Consider the following 17,932-nt stretch of genomic DNA (forward strand, 5'->3'; position numbering starts at 1 on the left):
TTCTAATTGCATTAAGTTTTTAACATGAACTTGGAGTCTCACAGCAATCGTGTAAAACCTGAAACATACTAGCTTCTTTTTGTAAGGATGCAACACCAGCACTCAAAATATATTACATAATACAGTTTTAATGAGTTGTAACAGTTATAACAAAGGTTGTGATATAAGTCTTTACAAATCAGTATATCAAGATATGATGAAAAAGGAAGAAATGTTTGCCTTATATGTGGTTTTCACATAATGTTCTTCACTCTTGTCTAACTTTAACCAGGGCAGGTGATTTATCCAAAAAATGGTCTTATCCAATAGCAGTGGTAGCCTGATTTCAAAAGCTTCTTCAAAATGTGACCCTGTATGTCTTGTAGTATTGAGCTTTACCAATAAACACCTTAGTAAATGCAATTGCTGGTTGTAAATGACCTCTAGCTCAGTGCAGGGCTGTTGGACACTATGTAATGAATCTCTAGCTACACTGCTGTGGGAGCGCACTGGCCAGCAACAGCGGAGCGAACAGACAAGTCAGTTACACATCTGTTAGTAAAATAATGCCTCCTAGAAATTAAACAGGAGTAACCACTACAGTGTACAGATACAGGCTGGCACTTTGTCATAAGGTAAAAGCATTAACCGTTCTGCTGAGATAATACACAAGCAGCTGGCAGCACCATGTCCCCTTGTAAACCCTGGATGAGTTTGCCTGGCAATCCTCTCAGTCAGCCTGGACTCACTCGGCATTTGTTTTGAACTGGATGGCTCAAAGCAGAAGGAGTAACACGTTCTGTTTAAGAAAAGGTTCCCTCATTCAAGCGAGATTTTTAGGGAGATGTGTAAAATCTTTATCAGACTTCTGCCGAGTAGCCAGCACTGGAGAGCGTTTTTGTCAGTGGCAGACACTTTGGCAATTTTAGTACAGATAAATCTAAGTTTTTACCCTTATTACATTAGACAAGGTTGCTTGTGACAGAGTATATGAAATAGCAGTGCTAGGGGTAGCCTCTATTACTCTTTAATGATTTATAGAAATGTTACCTTGATTTTGCCAAAATGTTAAATAACATAACAAACTGTGCTAAAGAAATTTAATAATCTTGCTAAAATTTAGGTTTAGAGTGAAATCTGCAAGTTTTAACCTGAGAGAAATAGCCTCCCAAAACCAAAACAAATAATCCATTTTCTGAATAAAAATATTCTGTGGACATTACTGCTATGACTGATTTTAAAGCATTTTTATAACTATGTATCCGTGTTTCGTTTAGTTCTCCAAGCTATTAATCCTCTATATGGATTAAGCTTCTTTGAGACTTTATATATCTATATCTATATGAATGAGAAAAATAGGTTTTAATACAGACTCTTTTTTTTGCATGTAAATATCTGCTTCTTTCTTTGCATATGTGTTATCATTTTTTGGTAATATGCTTCTCTGTGTCCATCTCATAGGCATGCCTTACCACAAGCTGGTAACTAGCTTCCATGGAAAAGGTCTGTGTGACAGCATTTTCTCATGTGTCAGATCTCCCCCTCTTCCTTTGTTGGAAAAATCCCACTAAATTCAGTGAGACAAGACACCTAAGACAGTTAAGGTTTTGACCCATTATATTCCTATGAAATTTTAGTGGAACATCTGCAGTATATTAATCCATAACTACTTTATTAAAAATAGTACCCAGGTACAGACTAAGTGTGAAAAGACTAATGAAGACTAATTGCTGCAAAGAAAACACTCTGCCTTAGTCTGATGGTGTGGTTGCCAGGCTTCCTAAATATTTACACAACTAACCATCAAGAATGGGCCTGTAATAATTGTCTAAATATATATTTACATGTATACAAATTAAAAGCCAAATCCCTTTTCCACTAATAGCAGTGGGAGTTTTGCCATTTGCTTTGGTGGAATCAAGGATATGATCCAGTAGAATAGTTTGTCAACTGTTGGATTTTTCAGGGGAAAATAGTGTTTCTGCTATCCTTCTTTTTCTTTTACAGGACAGCTAAGGGAAAGACAAAATTTAAATAACTTCACTGGATTGATTTTATGTTAAAAGTCTAATGTAAACCTACAAAGCAGGAGCATCAAGTTAAGGCTTGAAGCTTGAAGCTGATTAGTGTCTAGTTTTAAGTGGAAGGGTAAGAAAAGTACAAGGCAAACAATTTCTTTGCAGAGAGAAAGTATATTTTGATTACCTCTTCCTTTTATTGTAAAATCATTCCTCACCACACTATGAGTGGACTCCAAGCATCATTGTTAGCAGGTAAGTCACAAGAACCAAAGCTGAAGTATGGATAAAGCAGCAAGACCATAACACATCAAAGTATCATATACACTGAAGAAATAACTCAGCGTCCTTAGGTGGGCCTTTTTTTCCCTGTAAAAATTTGATCTATGTAGAACTTCATTCACATGGACACTAACAATGAGGAAGTGTTTGCTTTGGCGGAAGTGGATCGCACATCTGTTTAACTTGGTTTGTGGCTTTTTAACATAAGGTTTCTCTGTGTTGTACAGATGTGAATCAGGTAGCATTCGACTTTTTTCCCCTGCTGTTGAGGTGTTCAGTGGTCACTCTCTGCTGGGGTGCTTGTTTCATTGACTTTTGCCACGCAAATCCATCACTTAGAAGAGCAGGCTTCATTTCTTGACTGGTTTGGTGGGTCTTTTTACTCATTATCAGTCAGCATAAATAATAAATCCAGAAAATGTGCTGTATTTGTTGTTGTTTCCTCCATGTGCTTTTCCTCCATCTAATTTAATGTAAACTTCATCTCCTGGCTCCAAGTGAAGAACCACACTGTTACTGGCATAGTCGTAGTTCTGATCAGCATCCTGAGCAATCGCACTAGCTCGAACCTACATAAAATACAGAATGACTGGTTAAGAAAACTCAGGGAATTTTTCCTGCCTGTTGAAATTAAAGCATATCCTCAACATTTTATTCAACATGCATGAGTTGCCACTTTAAACATCTGGCAACATATATTGTAGTTTATTCCTGTGATTATTGCTTATTTTCTCCTACAGTACTTCTGAAACTAAAGCAGTAATATGCTCCCTTCTCAGTCATCTGATGAATTCACAACTGCCTGGTCTTCCGTAGATGTCTGGAGCCTTTTTAAATATATGTGTAAGAAAAGCTGGAGTTGGGAGAACTGGATCTGGTTGTGCACCAATTTTACATTGTAACTTGTATCAGTGGGACAAATGATTGACAATGGTGAGGATCCACAGGGAGGCCCACAGGGAGCTCCCAAGATGGACTTTTTCCAGGGGCAGTTTATTGTCATACCAAGTAATAGAATCATGCTGCAAAAAAGAATACAAGAAGTACACCCACACACACACATGCACACAAGCAGGTAAGCATCGTAGTCTGGGTTTGGAAAAAGGGCTATTACCACATTTCAGTAAGCAAACATTTAATCTCCCTGTGTTTTAAGAGATGCACCTTTGAAAAATCACAGGCAAGTCGCTATTTGCTTTAGGAGGTTTTTGGAATTTACAAATCATTGTGGGCTTTTCACTTGCAACTTTCCCTTAAACATACTTTTTTCCCATTTCTCCCTTGGTATTCCATGACTGATTAAATTTGACATTTCTTGCAAACTGGAAGTAATCTGTAATTTCAAGATGTATGTTGGTTTCCAGCAATGAACAGGCTGTGCCATTGTAAGTCTCCAAATCATTTATATATAATTTGACTCTGTTTGGTAAAATATTTAAACATGGTTGTATGTGATTTATTTCAGTGTAACACGTCATCTGCTTGTTGCTTGTCTTTGTTCTGGCGTAGTTACAGAGCAGTAAATGATTTAGTGGTATTGCAAATCTGAACTAAGTAATAATGCATGACTTGGTGTACTATATGTGGGATTTTTTCTGTTCTGAACTGAAAAATAGGCTATAAGTCACAATTTTCCATGGATTCCTTTCAAAGTTTACATGATAAATTTCCAAATTAAATTTTCATGTGATGTGATTTCACATTAATATTGAAATGTTAAAAAGGAGGGGGTTCTTTTACTATGCAGGATCTTATGGCATTATGCAGCTTAAAAATCACAGTAGGTGGAAATTCTTTATGCATCCTGTAAGAACAGTGAGAAAGGCTGCAAAGGCTTGTGAAGCTGTGACAGGCTGCAAATTTAAACTGATACATGGCATGATGATAAACCCCGACTATTTCAGGACTTCTTGGTTCTGACTTGCCTGGTATTGTTTACAGGGGTGATCTGTTTTGCTAGTTTTTTAAACAACAATTATTCTAAATACTGGATGTTTTCTTTGGAATAATGGCTGGCAGGGCAGAGTTGAAGGCTCTGGACCATTAACCCTGGGAAGACCTTCCAGAGAAACTAACAGACTGAGATGGTTGCTGGCAGTGGAAATGGAAAGGGCAAATGGGGAGGAGTGAAAAGGCTGCAGAGAAGGTAGAAAAACTTTCACAGAGAACTAATATCTTGCATAATGGTGAGCAAAAATGCTTAAAGGACTTTTCAAATTCTAATTTACTTCCTAATGAAATGCTACTTTGTGGATTTGTATAAAAGGTTGTGTTTCTGTGGATGGTAAGGGGGAATTCAAATTACATCAGTGACTATCCTAAAGGAGTCAGCATGTGGACACTGGCTACAACGGCAATGGATATTTCATTTTCAAGATTTTACATAGTACATACTGGCTGGAAAAAAAAAAAGAGTTTCTGGGTATTGAAAGTCTAGAAACCAAAATGCAGATCTTACTGCCCTGTGTGTAGCAGCAAAGGTCCTGTGTGCTATTCTTAATGGGTTTACCTTCTTGCTTAGTTAGCCAGTGCAATTTCTTTTTAAAGGCTAGGAGAACAGTCTCAAATGAATTCTCAGGGAGTGTACTGCTGCAAGAGGGTAAATGTATCTCAAAACGAAAGCATTGTGAGACAATACATTTCACAAGTTCCATGTAAGTTCTTTCATGAAGCTGCGGTCTCAGCCTGCACACACATACCTAAGCTGAGTGATCTCAGCACTTCCCTGTTCAAGCTTGATAACCATTACAGCAGACAATGTGGTAACACTGGGGACCTTGACGTTCCACATATGTATTGCTTAGGACTGGGGTTTTTTTCTGTGAATCATACATTTTTCAGTGTTTTGGGTTTTTTCATTGTTAAAGAGCACTGGATTTATAATGTTACCTTTGTCACTCCATTTAACTACTTACTTTCAAAATTTCTGAGCTTCCTTACAAATATACATAAAGCCTGTCACATCATCGTTTAGTGTTTCAAGTATAAATCATAATGTCATTGAAGAATTATAACTGTGGATCAATTTTAAACCATTTATATGCAAGTATTTACCTAAATATCTTGTATAGTATATACAAATATACACATGGAACCCCTGTTTGGTTGTTTTGGGATTTTTTCTTCTTTGAAAAATTACGAGTTTAATTTGTCTCATGTCTGGTACTGGAAGTAGCTATATTTGGAAATGGTTAGACTTCAGGTTCAATTGAATATTTGTAATTGGATACTTCTTTAAAACTACTGCTATGTATTTATTTTTCACGGTTTGTGAAAATAAACACCCTACAACATTATAAATAAGGGTAAAAATAGATCAGTTCTTTAATTGCAAGTACAATTGCATTCTTACAGTGTGCAATATTGCTTTTGTAGGAAGATATCAAAGTGAATATATTAGGATGTACTTTGTTTTACTAGTCCTGGTTTGTCTGCTGAGACAGTATTTATGGTAGACATTTTCTAATTTAATTAATTGCCGCTGATGTCCTCATCATTCTGTTCTCACAGTCCTTCTGAGGAGCCATAAACAAAAGGTTAAGTGGCATATCAGATTAATTTACCGGCCGCCGCCGCTCCGGTGTGCGCTGAGCACAAAGGGCCGTGAGCCGGCCGTGCTCGGCGGGGGAGGAGACGCGCAAACGAACGAGTTTCTTCGCGGCCTCCCGGCACGGCGGAAACACGGGGCCCGGTGTTCAGTCCTCCGGACACGGCGTGGAGCCGGTCCATGCCCCAGCCTAGCCCGCCGGAGGGCGAACAGCCCAGGGGGAGCGGCAGCGCTGGCTCCGGGCTGCCCGAGCCGCCGGCCCGCCCTGCAGCCCCTGCGCGCCGGGCCGGCTCGGGCGCCGAGGGGGGACCTGTTGAGCGGCCGGTGCGCCGCGCGTCCCTCGCCCTCCCGCCGCGCGGACACCTCGCACTGTCCCTGGGCACCCAAAGCCTGAGGGATGGCGGTGCCGCTAAGCTGTAGGAATTAGGGCCAGCCTACCCGTGTCTGTTAACTACGCACGGAAGAGCCCCAGAATTGCGAAGGACGGCTCCCCTGGGGCAATGTTACAGGTACAGCCTCTCCCAGCGCAGTGGCAACGTTTATCCTCATTAAAAGGGATGATTCCTCTGTTTTTCAGACGGTAGCATCGCAAGACCTTTAATTACTTCCGATGTCTCCATCCTGCCCAGCGGATGCCGACAGACTCGGGTCTTGCCCGGGCTCTCCGAACGCCCGGTGTACCTCCCGGCATGGGCCAGGCCGTCAGCCGGCGCCTTCCCCTGCGCTGGCCCGCCAAGGGCTCCGGTCTGCGGCCGCCGAGCTCACTCTGTTATCAGCTCTCCTGACAGGGGGAAGCCTCGCTCCCCGCCGGGGGCTGAGCGTGTCAAAGCGGCGCTCCGCTGCGTGGGAGCCCCGTCCCGTGCCGCGGCGGCGTTCCTCCCACCCACCTCACCCTTTCCCCACGCAGCACCACCCTCTTCTGAGCTCACCCACCGCCCCTGGCTCCCCTCTCTTGCCGGGGTCTTTCCCCTCCCCGAGGGAGCGCCGGGCTCTTCACGCCCCTGCGGGGGCTGCGCTGCTGGTACTCCCGCCCCCCGCTCCCGTCCCGGCAGAGCGGCGGGCAGCGCTCCGCGGCCGGGGCGGCGGCCAGGGCGGGCCGGGAGCGGGAAGGGCCGGGTGCTGCTCTGCCCGCGGAACCGCCCGGACAGCGGGCTGGGAGCGGCACCTGCGGCGCGGCTCTCGGGGAGGAGAGCGCGTCGAGTCCGCATTCACCCAGCAGCCTGGGCGACCTCTGCTCTGAGCGGAACATCCGACCCCTCGGTGGCCTTCGGGCACCCGAGGCGGAGCGGGACGGCGCTCCCCGCAGGTTCCCCGCCAGCTGCGGAGAGGCGACCGCCGGTCCCCCTCGCCCGCTTCGCGCCGCCCGGGCTCGGGCTCCGCTCCCCCGCCACTCACCCGCGCCGCCCCCAGCGGCCGCCCGGCTCCCCCTCCCCGTCCGCTTCCCGCCCTTCCCGCGCCGCTCCGCCCGCTCCCCGCACAGCGCCCGCTCCCACGGGGAACCCCCCTGCTCCTCGGCGCCCGCTGCCCTCCTGTCCCCGGCTGCTCCCGGCGCGGCGCCCACCTGGTTGTTCTTGCAGAGGTCGGCCCACATGCTGGTGCCGTCGCCGCCCCGCATGAGCACATGGTAGGTGAAGAAGTAGATGCCGGGGATGGAGCAGGTGAACTTGCCGGTGGTGGGGTCGTAGTGGTTGCCCAGGTTGGTGACCACGTCGTCGAACTTGAGCACCTCGTAACCCTCGTGCTGCCTCTTGAGGCCGGCGTAGAAGGCGATCTTGGGGACGGTGCTGTAGGTGGCGGCGCTGATGGCCCCCGCCGCGTTCAGCCCCGGCGCCCCGGGGGGGCCTGGCAGGCCCTGCCGCCCCGGCTCGCCCTTCTCACCCGGCGGCCCCACCGGGCCGGGCGGCCCCGGCTCCCCCGGCGGGCCACGCGGCCCCGCTTTGCCCGGCCGGCCGGCCTCCCCCTTGGGCCCCTGGATGAAGGTGGGCAGGGACTGCATGAGCCCGCGGTCGGGCGTGGCCGCCGTGCTGGGCGCCTTGGTGCCGCCGTAGGGGTCGCAGACCATGCGGCAGGTGCCCAGCATCTCGTAGTGCGCCGAGGTCCCGGCCGAGCTGACCAGCACGGGAATGAGGATGACCAGCAGCAGCACCATCACCACCCCCAGCGCGCCGGCCGCGATCAGCCGCCGCCTGCTGCCCACCAGCCGGCTCAGCGCAGGGCGATCCTCTTGTCTGCTTTTGGACAAAATCTTGATGGTTGGTGGGGTTCCTCCTCAGAGCCGAAAAAACGCCGAGCCCGCGCGAGCTCGGCTCCGCTGGGGCTCGGCTGCCCTCCCGAGGGCCGCCGGTGCTGCGGGGGCTCCCGCGGGTCGCGGCGCTCCGCTGCGGCCGCTGCAGCCGCGGGGCGGGCGAGGGAGCGGAGCGGAGCGGGAGAGGGAGAGCTGCCGCCGCGCCCCGGCCGCCCGCACTTTTATGCTCCCGCTGGCGATCGACTTTTTTTTTTTGCAGGCTGTGCCAGTCCGAGTCAACTTTCCCTGGAACTTGCCTTTCCTCTCGCGATCGCCCCGCTCGCCTCCTCGCTCTCTCTCTCCCTCCCTCTCTCTCTCTTTTCGCAGAGACGACAGTCCTCAGCGGGGCCGCGCCTCCCGGCCGCCCCGGTGCCCGCCGCCCAGTGCCCGCGCCGCCGCGCCGAAGCCGGGGCCGGAGCCGAAGGGAGAGCGGGATCCTGCCCGGGTGCCACCTGCCAAGAGAGGAGGAGGCTGACGAGCGCGCTGGAGCAATTTATAGGCACCCAAAAGCGCAGGGGAAAGGGGAGCTGCTTTGGCATCACATTCCAGCATCTGCTCTGCTCTTCCCACTCACAGAGAGTTTGGCATTACTCTGGCAGTGTGGGAAATATATATTTTTTTTCTTTTCTCCCTCCCCCACCCCTCCCGCAAAAGGATGAACAGCGAAATCGTGAGCCTCACTCAATAGCTGCATCTTGCAATGACAGCTCTTTCTGAAGCAGACCGAAGGGAAGAGATGTGCTTAGCAGCCTCTGGTACCCTTCAGGTCACCGATCGAGAATTAAAAGGTCAATCCACCTCCTGCTTAACGCTTCCCTGAGGCCACTGTGCCATGTTAATGTTTTCTGGGAAATACCGCTTTAAATGCAGGGATGTTTTACCAATTGTCCAAGTAGAAGTTATTTGAAAATGTGCCTCCCACAATAATAAAGAGATTAACATCTCTGGCAATTTCGGATCTCCCTCTTCCTCCTCATCCCAATTGCAACCACAAAGGCAGAGAAGGAAATAGTTTTTCCCGTGAATTAAAATTGACATACTCATCACTGGCTACAGTGTTTCCCGGTGTTAAAGCCAGCCGCTCTGCTCTGCTTGCAAACTGACACTGAGGGAAAGTGTTCCCTTTTGTTTAGGAGCCAAAGAAGAGTCCGGGGTATATGCAAATCGACAGATGCCTGGACCTGGGGGGCAGCAAAGCATTTTGTTAAATCTTGTGGGGGTTTTTTTTGGTTTTTTTTGGGTTGTTTTTGTTTTGTTTTTTTTTTGTTTGTTTGGTTTTTTGGTGCATGAAAAACTTCTCCTCCCCCAAGGTCTGGTGGGCACCTCTGTGACTGAGTGGAAAGGTGAATGTACAATATTAGTGGCATTGTTGCAGACAAAATATTAAGGAACTTGTCCTGCTTACAGATACACAAGGTACACAAAGAGCTGTTTAAATAAACAAACAGAATTGATTCCTAAATCATACTTCTGTATTCAGGAGCAATGGACGTCAATCAAACCTGGGTGACATTTGCCTGTCAATACAGGGATGATGGCTGGAAAGAGTGTGACTTATTACAGCAAGGCAAGAATCAGAAATGAGCAACAGCAGCAAATAGGACAACAATGAAATAATGGCATCTCCAGTGATAGAGGGCTGTGATCTTGTCTTGGATTTTATTAGCACGAATCTGCTCTCCCCTCACCCGTTCTCTTTTATTTCTTTTCTATTCCACAACACAATAAGGTCAAACAAGCAGGCAGTGGGAAACAAAGATTCATTGATTCTTCCTTTTAAGCAGAAATGTCAGCAGCTCCTTTTGCTCTTTCCTGAGAGACTCAAAGGCAACGAGTGTGTCCATGCCGTGCAGAGATGGGCCAGTTCAGCTCCTTATCTCCCCAGAAAACTGTCGACAAAGCTTCCATTCATGTACTTGTAAATATTCCTCCCTCCCCTTTGTAAAGTTTTTTCTTTTTTCTCTAATGCTCTGTCTTTAAAAAATTCTTTATCTGTCACTGACACAAGCTAGCCAGTTCCCTTAGCTAAGGGCTTCCCCTCAAGACCCAGGAAGGCAGTTGAACGCACTTGGAGGGTTATGTTCATATCTCATTGCTCTCTTTACCCCACAGGAAAGTGCTTTCAGCACTGTTTTTTCTTCTGGGCAAGAATAACTGAAAAGTTGTGCCAGGAGTGACTGCTCTGTCTCAGCCTGTAGCTGGGCCCTTGAGTTGTTGTATTCAGTCATCCTAACCCAGCTGGTTTTTGTGACATCAGGGTGTGCGTAAACCTTCATTGCAATGGCTGTGTTACACATTAGGCAAAGAGCAGATCTCGTCCTCAAATAAACACAAACCTGTCATGATCTGTGAAGCCATTGTGATGCTGGGTGACCTATTGGCATCAAGCACACCCTCAGTTCCTTGCTCCAGCTATGATAAGCCGGAGTCTTAAAGTGAGGTCCTACCATACCAACCACATTTTCCTTCTTGATAGATAGTTTTATCCTCATGCATACTGCCTCATTCACTCTGAACTGTTGCAGACTTTCTCCCAAAGAAGACAGCCATAAAAATCACATCCAGAGTAATCAGAATAGAGAGATCAGACCAAATACTGGGAGTTTGTATGTTAGTTTGGAACATAACCTGGGACCTTGGATTTAGTTACCAGATTAACCTTAGTCCCCAAGGAAAAGTCGTATTTTCTTGGAAAATTAAGAATGGGAAACCAAAGCACTCAGAAGTTGTGCGTCAGAGGTCTCAGCAGCCTGTACAAATTAAAAGGAAGTGTAGAAACCTCTTTTTACCATGTGACCTCTGTTGTCCTGAAATGGTGTGTCAAAACATTGATTTGCTGTAATTAAGGCTCGGATAGCACTTAAGTTATAATCTCTTCATGCTAAAGGCTGACAGTCCAGATTGACAGTCCATTCTCAGTGTAACCATTAAACCTACGTGAGGTGCTGCCAGTCTTAATGTGCTAAATTTATTTCTATTTTTGAAGCCTTCTTGCTTGCTTGCTCTGGCCTTTCAGCTTGTTTGCTTCCCTTCCCTTTCCCTGGGCCCTTGTGCATTCAGACACGCAGTTGGTGTTCGAGCTGTATTCCCTGCAGCTTCTGCCATTTGCTGAAGTCACAGCTCTTACTGACTAATTAGTTACTGTTCATACAGAGACTTAAAGACATACAGCATAACATGCATGTCCATTTTACATGTGTGCTGCTACCTCAGCATTAACACATGGGAAAACTGAAGAAAACCATTTACAAACTCATCCACTGGCACACAGGACAACACATTCTGCAGGCACCAAGCACAAAATGGCTCCTTATGCCTGCACTGCTAAATTCAAAGTTAGCCCAGGAAAAATGCTCTGTGAAAAAGGGCAACCCTTTACCAGCTACAGTAAGCAGGAGTAACATGGAAAAAGGCATATGCCTAGCAAATGAGTGTGCGAATGCTGTGCCAAGCTCCATACTGCTTCTGCTCACTCCTATCTGCATCTGGTTTGCTCCCACTTATATTTTCAATCTCTTTTATTATTATTTTAGAGAAGTGTTTTGAATTTCACTCTGCTGAAAAAAAAATTAAGGCTTTACTACACTGTACTGTTATAAACACTGGTTTAATTTTGTATGTAAAGGTTAGCATTTCAGCCTGGATACCAGTAGTACGGTCAGGGAAAAAACATGCACTCACTCCAACATATAATTAGGTTCAATGCTGCAAAATAGATCATAAAGAGGGAAAAATATTCATATCAGTATAGGTGGCTCAAAGGCACCATGGTGACAGACATGCCAGTGACATGTTGCTATCCCAAACCATCCTTGGTATCCTATTTCACATCTGTTCCATTAGTTTGGTAAGATCAGCACTGGCATTTGTGTCAGGTAGCAGATCCTGGAGAGGATCATGTCTTGCACCAGTTTTGGTGGGAGCTAGTACAGGCAGCTTTAACTAAACTCTCACAAAACCTGTTTTAGTCAGGATGACTGAAGACCAAATATGGTTATAGTGCTGCAAGTTGCCCACTGTGTTCCTTAATAAAAATTAGTCTTTTCATGCTCATGGAAGGAAAATCAGCTTTGGTGTGAAAAAAAAAAAATTGTTTTACTAGTTTTTGCAAGCTTTTATCTGTCCTTTGGAACATACGAAGTCATTTTCCAGGCTAATCTCTGCTACTACAGGATTTAACCCATCTTTATGTGTGATTGGAAATACTGTAGATTAAGTTTTATTGTGATTAGTAAAGCCCTTTGAAGATCAGTCTCTGTATGTAAAGGCAAACAGGAAAATGATCCAAAGAAAATGTGTCCAGCCTTGAAAGGGTTACATCCACTTTTCAAATCCAGATGAGGAGGGAATTCAGGGAGAGGGCTGTCGCTAAAGTGACAGGGCTCAACAAGGAGAATTTGCAAATAAATTTGACACATTTCTTCCTTTTTAGTTTTTAATCTGAAAAGATCAGTCAAGTATGACTGGTTACCGGGGGGAGGGAAGGGGTGAGAGCAGAATCAAAGTGGAAAGATTGGAACCAAAATCATGCACGTCATATTTTGACTGGTGAATTACTGCAGATATAAAAACATAACTGTGTATGTAAAAATAAGTCTTAAACACATAGGGAGCTACAGATTAGACATTCACCTGATGAAGTTTAAGGATATAAAATAATCGTATATGACACTTGATAATTGCCAACATAAATAGCAGTAATTAACCACAAAAATGCTCATAATTGTGAGTGCCCCTGTTTATTCAAAATAAAACACTAGTTGCAAACATAAAAAATTGTTCTTTCAGGTTTCTTCTTTCCCATTCAGCTTCAAGCCTGCTGGTCTGTGTCTTTTCTCTATTCCATCCCTCTGGAGTCATGATCTAAGGTGGTGAATACAAGGCTGTAGTGCTGCTAGGGAAAGCATGCAGTCAACCTTGGGGCTATTTTTGATTGTGATGCAAGTACCTCTCCAGCCACAGTGGGGCCTGACCAGTTCATTGCTCTTGCCCTGGTGACGGTACAGAACTGCCAGAGCTGTGTCAGATTCATGGTCTCTGGGAAAAGCTGCACCCACTGACATCCTCTTTCTTACCTGTCCCCCTTTCCAAGTGGCAGGTCCGTGCTTTCCTTTGCACAAGGAGCTGGGATTTGGACAGTTTCTGGAGAGTCTCTAAGAGCCATGGTGCTATGGACGTGTAATTGAGCAGTGCTTGCACCAACCAGCAAATGCTTCCTGCACAAATAGCCTCAGTTTGCCATAAGTGCACTGCATTTCAGGAACTGGGTTACCAACCAGGAGGGTTTTTTACATAGCACTTCCACCAGCTTTTCTCACAGCAGCCTGGGCTTCCAGTGTCCCTACAGACCATGATAGTATCTGCTTGCAGCAGGGTCCAGCTCACAGCCTAGGTGAGCTGTACTTGTCGAAAACACCTTTTTTCTCTACACACCCCATTTTTCCCTTCCTCTGGGATGGGTGTTTTAACTCATCACCCTCTTTTAATGAAGTGCTGGCTTCTGCCACCACCTGTGTAACAACAACATTGGTGGCAATGTTTTCCATATAGGCTTTCTGCTTGATCCACCCCCTTCTTTTTAACTCCCTTCTGGATAAAATCCATAGCAGATAACCTGTCATAAGGAGGCACACAGAAGAACTCAGAGTGTTCATTAATAAAGCCCAAAATATAGAGATATTCATAAATGCTATTAAATCAAGGAGTATTGCTAATAATGAAGGCTACAGTGTCGGCATTCTTATGAGGATGTAAATAGTAAATACAAAGGGGTGGAAGATAAATGCCTCTAACATGGGAGTAAGATTAAACAACCACTTTGTCCCTGCTTAAAACTACACCAATAAGCAAAGGCATATATCATGTTGCACTTCTATTAAAAATTATGTCAGTAGTTAGAGTCAATCAGGAGGAGATTTCCAGATGATTTGCCCATGAGAACGATTTTGGTTACCTTTGAAATGGTTATTAGACTGCCAATGCTATTAAAAGAGATGTTAGGGGAAAAAAGCAAGAGCAGAGACAAGGTTTTCTTAACTGTCATCTGTGATTTACCCTTCCTCCTCCAAACCTGAAAGACTCCCTTTCCATTGTTCTACCAACCCAGCAATCTTCTGGCATTTCATACTGGAGTCCTTTATATTCATCAGGAGGTTGATGGATGGGCAATAAGAATGGATAGATGGGAGTGGAAAACTCAAAATTAAAATCCCCAGAGTGGCAAGATGCCCAAGAGATTTATTTTTTCTTCTGTCATCCCCTCAACTGAATTTCTTTTTGTGCCTGATTATTGATTTCTGGAGCAGTTAATGGTGTAATTTACTTTGCAAGTTGCAATTACTTCTTATCATTCATTTTTCTTCCTATCTGTTCATTAGCTAAAGCAGGAGACTCTTTGATCACAAACAATCTTGCCCACAACAAAATGGTGTACGGTGGACCTTGGTGTGATCCTGCAAGACTCTGAGTTTTGATTATTATAGTAGGCAACTGTGTTTGGAATTTTGCGGAAGTTGGTCTTACATTGTTAAAAAAGGCATGTTGCAATATTATTCTGTAGGCCCAATCCAGCACAAATTAGGAATAACTCCACAGATGTAAATTGTAAACGGAGGTGTTAACTAGCACGTGAGATCAGAATTGGGTCTGCTATTTGCATCACACTCCTGGAATCCTGTTTCAGTTCTGTTCACCCAGTTTGCTAAAATCAGCTTGCTGCAACAGAGTTGCAAATCACAGGGATATACAATGAGTGCTCTCCTTCCCAAAAGGGTCTGATTATACCTGCACAATGAGGAAGGGACCAGGACATTTCCCTGTGGCACTGTAGAGATATAAGCCTTGCAGAGGAACCATTGTTTATTTTTTTTTCCAGCATAATACATTGCCAATGCCATTATTAATAAGATATCCTGTACTGGATGTAACTTTGGGTTTGGTATTTGTTATTTTATGTTATGTTATTTGTGCATTTAGCAATAATAGCAAATAAAGGATGCAGATCGGAGACAAAAATTGAATATCTCCTGAGATATGCATGTGTTCATACATTCAAAATTCATACATTTTCAGCTAGACTGTTTGTGTTCTTTCTATGCAGCATTAAAACTCTAGTGTGCACAATTACTGCCCAAATCCAAAATGCCTCAAGTGAGAAATGGAACATGACTGCCTAGAGAGCATGTCTGCCTTCTGGGACTGAGATTTTCTGATCCCCAGTGACATAAAATTTCAGCTGGAATGCTACTTTCATGTACTGAGACATTACACATATGTTTTCAATATGGAGAGACACACATATGCACATGTATGCACACAAATGTAAAATAGAAATGTGTATGTTTTTGTGAAATCAGAACAGAACAATAAAACCTATGACTATCATAATTCAGGAATCTGCTATTTTGTGTTTTAAACGTAATTCAAAAGAGCAGGATAATATACAAAATATTCCATGAAAATGTTCTTGATCACTGGCATGCATTACTCTACTGAGTTAATTGATAGAGAGCCAAATGCTGTTTGCATTTCACTCATGAGCAATCCCATAGGCCTGGAAGGAGCCCTCACTCCTGTGCTACTACACACTGAGCCTCTTTGAACTTACCTTAGAGTTTCACTGCCATTTGTGAGAACAGAATTTACCCTGGAATCTCCTCTTTAATTAGCTTTAAATCACTAATGCCAGTCTTCCAGTATCTTAAAGAGGCAAGAATCTTTTATGGATTTTAATGCCTGGGAAAGAGAATGAAATGGGAAGAATTTTCTGTGAGTGTCCTGATAAATGCCACTTCTCTCTGCAGTGCTGGAAGGGATCAGAAAAAGATATCTGAGGAGAGAGCTATGCCTCTGAGCAGGGTAAGACCATCTGACTGTTGTGAACCTGGGTTACAAAGGGAATCACAGATCACAGAATCACTAGGTTGGAAGAGACCTTCAAGATCATTGAGTCCAACCAATGCCCTAACCTCAACTAAATCATGGCACCAAGTGCCACATCCAATCTTTTTTTAAATACATCCAGGGATGGTGGCTCCACCACCTCCCTGGGCAGACAAGTCCAGTATTTAACCACTCTTTCCATAAAAAACTTTTTCCTGATATCCGACCTATATTTCTCCTGACACAGCTTAAGACTGTGTCCTCTCGTTCTGTCAGTTGCTGCCTGGAGAAAGAGACCAACCCCCACCTGACCACAACCACCCTTCAGGAAGTTGTAGACAGTGATAAGGTCACTTCTGAGTCTTCCTTTTCTCCATGCTAAACAACCCCAGTCCCTCAGTCATTCCTCATAGGGCTTGTGTTCCAAGCCCCTCACCAGCCTTGTCGCCTCCTCTGGATGCACTCAATGCCATTTTTGGAGAGCAGCATTTCCTGCCATAATGTTGCAGTGATAATGTGTTGAGAAAAACATGTTTAATTATTATTTTCAGAATTAATTTTGAGCCAGGCAAAGTGCAGCACAGGGAGTGTGCCTGCAGGAGGAATCTTTGTGTCGGCACAGGGAGCAATGCTGCAGCAAAGGTGAATAGTGGCAACATTGAGGTAGCTTTGAGCAAATTCTTCAGACAACTTGTCTGGTGAGTGCTTCTCCAACATTTGTCTCCCACCAGGCAGGGATATTAACGGCTTTAAGCACAAACCAAATTTGTACTGCCAACTCTGTTACTCGGGCTCCTTTATTCAGGAAGTATGGCGAGAGGAAAGCAATACGCAGTTGTGCTGCCAAGCATGGACACTGTGGGATTCAGCCACCAGACAGACTGAGTCTGAAGACTTTGAGTCAGTTTCCTTTTTATGTATTTAATCATCCCCTTAGGTTTTATGTCCCAGATATTTTTTCTTTACACCGGGTAGGCATTTATTTGGCATTTAACATACATATTTTATTAGGTTTCTGGTCTTAATTATGTCCCTATCACACCTCCCCACTCAATCTATTACAGCTTTTTCATTTTAAAGTGCTAATAAATAGCTAGTCTGAAGTCAGAAAGTAGGTATCTCAGTGACAACATCACATCTGGGCTTCCTTTCCTCTTGGTGTATTCACTGGGCAGGTGAAAATACGGTTTGGTTTTCTATTTTCCAGTCAAAATAAACTTCCTCACCTCTGTGATTTCAGTATGTCATGTTAGAACAATCTCCTTCATCTGCCCAGCTTCCTACATCTGTGCAGCTTCCGATGAGGGGCACAAAGGATAAACTGAGCTGCCCTTGCTGTTCCCTTTGCAGGGTTCTCTTTCACTTGTACAGAGGTGAGATCTCAGTGCAAAGGATGCTGCTGCCAGAGGACTGCGAGGGGGTGGCAAATGCAAAACCATGTCCAGAACTCCAGTCACTTGTAAGATTTGCGTGCCTCCACTCCAGACAATCACACCTGCTGTGTTCCTGTTTATACAGTGTTTGTGCCAGGTTTGCAGAGTGAGAACACTTTGAGTATTGATGGGCCCATAGACACTGTCCTGGAGTCAGGACTTTATTCCCTACACACGCATTCTCCTTGTGCTGTTTTGTCTTCAGTTGTATGAAAATGTAAATGAACTGATTTCTAATTGCTTTAAGTCAGGCAGGCTGTAGGACTGTGAAAAATACAGATAAAAGCTGTTATTTGAAAACCTGCAGACAAATCTGTCACTTGGACCCACAACCTTTCCCACTGGCCACCTGCTCAGGGCAGAATGTGCAGCATTTCCTCACCCAGGGGCATCCACAGTGGCAGAAGAGAGCAACAGAGAAAGAAGTATAAGTATTTGTCCTGATGAGGACACAATTGCCAGGTGATGGCAATTCTCAGGTAAACTAGATGCTGCAATGGAGGTGCTC

At 44.9% G+C, this 17,932-nt stretch overlaps 1 protein-coding gene across 1 annotated transcript; it reads right to left on the reverse strand.

Moving 5' to 3' along the window:
• Positions 1 to 108: 108 nt before the first annotated feature.
• On the reverse strand, positions 109 to 9,061 carry C1QL3 (complement C1q like 3). Its single transcript, XM_042044364.1, has 2 exons — positions 7,388 to 9,061; positions 109 to 2,848 (listed from the first exon to the last, which is right to left on the reverse strand). Exons 1-2 carry the CDS (start codon positions 7,973 to 7,975, stop codon positions 2,669 to 2,671), a joined length of 768 nt encoding a protein of 255 aa, XP_041900298.1. The 5' UTR covers positions 7,976 to 9,061; the 3' UTR covers positions 109 to 2,668.
• Positions 9,062 to 17,932: the final 8,871 nt, after the last annotated feature.

Source organism: Corvus kubaryi, unplaced genomic scaffold (genome assembly GCF_017639235.1).
Source record: "Corvus kubaryi isolate FWS band 111438036 unplaced genomic scaffold, C.kubaryi_AGA036_p1.0 37398, whole genome shotgun sequence".
In the NCBI taxonomy this organism is placed as follows: domain Eukaryota; kingdom Metazoa; phylum Chordata; class Aves; order Passeriformes; family Corvidae; genus Corvus; species Corvus kubaryi.

Bases quoted from the DNA above. Each gene is read 5' to 3' on its own strand.
- C1QL3 (XM_042044364.1), bottom strand. From the start codon at position 7,975: ATGGTGCTGCTGCTGGTCATCCTCATTCCCGTGCTGGTCAGCTCGGCC. The intron at 2,849-7,387 runs GTGGGCGCCGCG...TATTTTATGTAG, and splicing joins ACCTCTGCAAGAACAACCAG to GTTCGAGCTAGTGCGATTGC.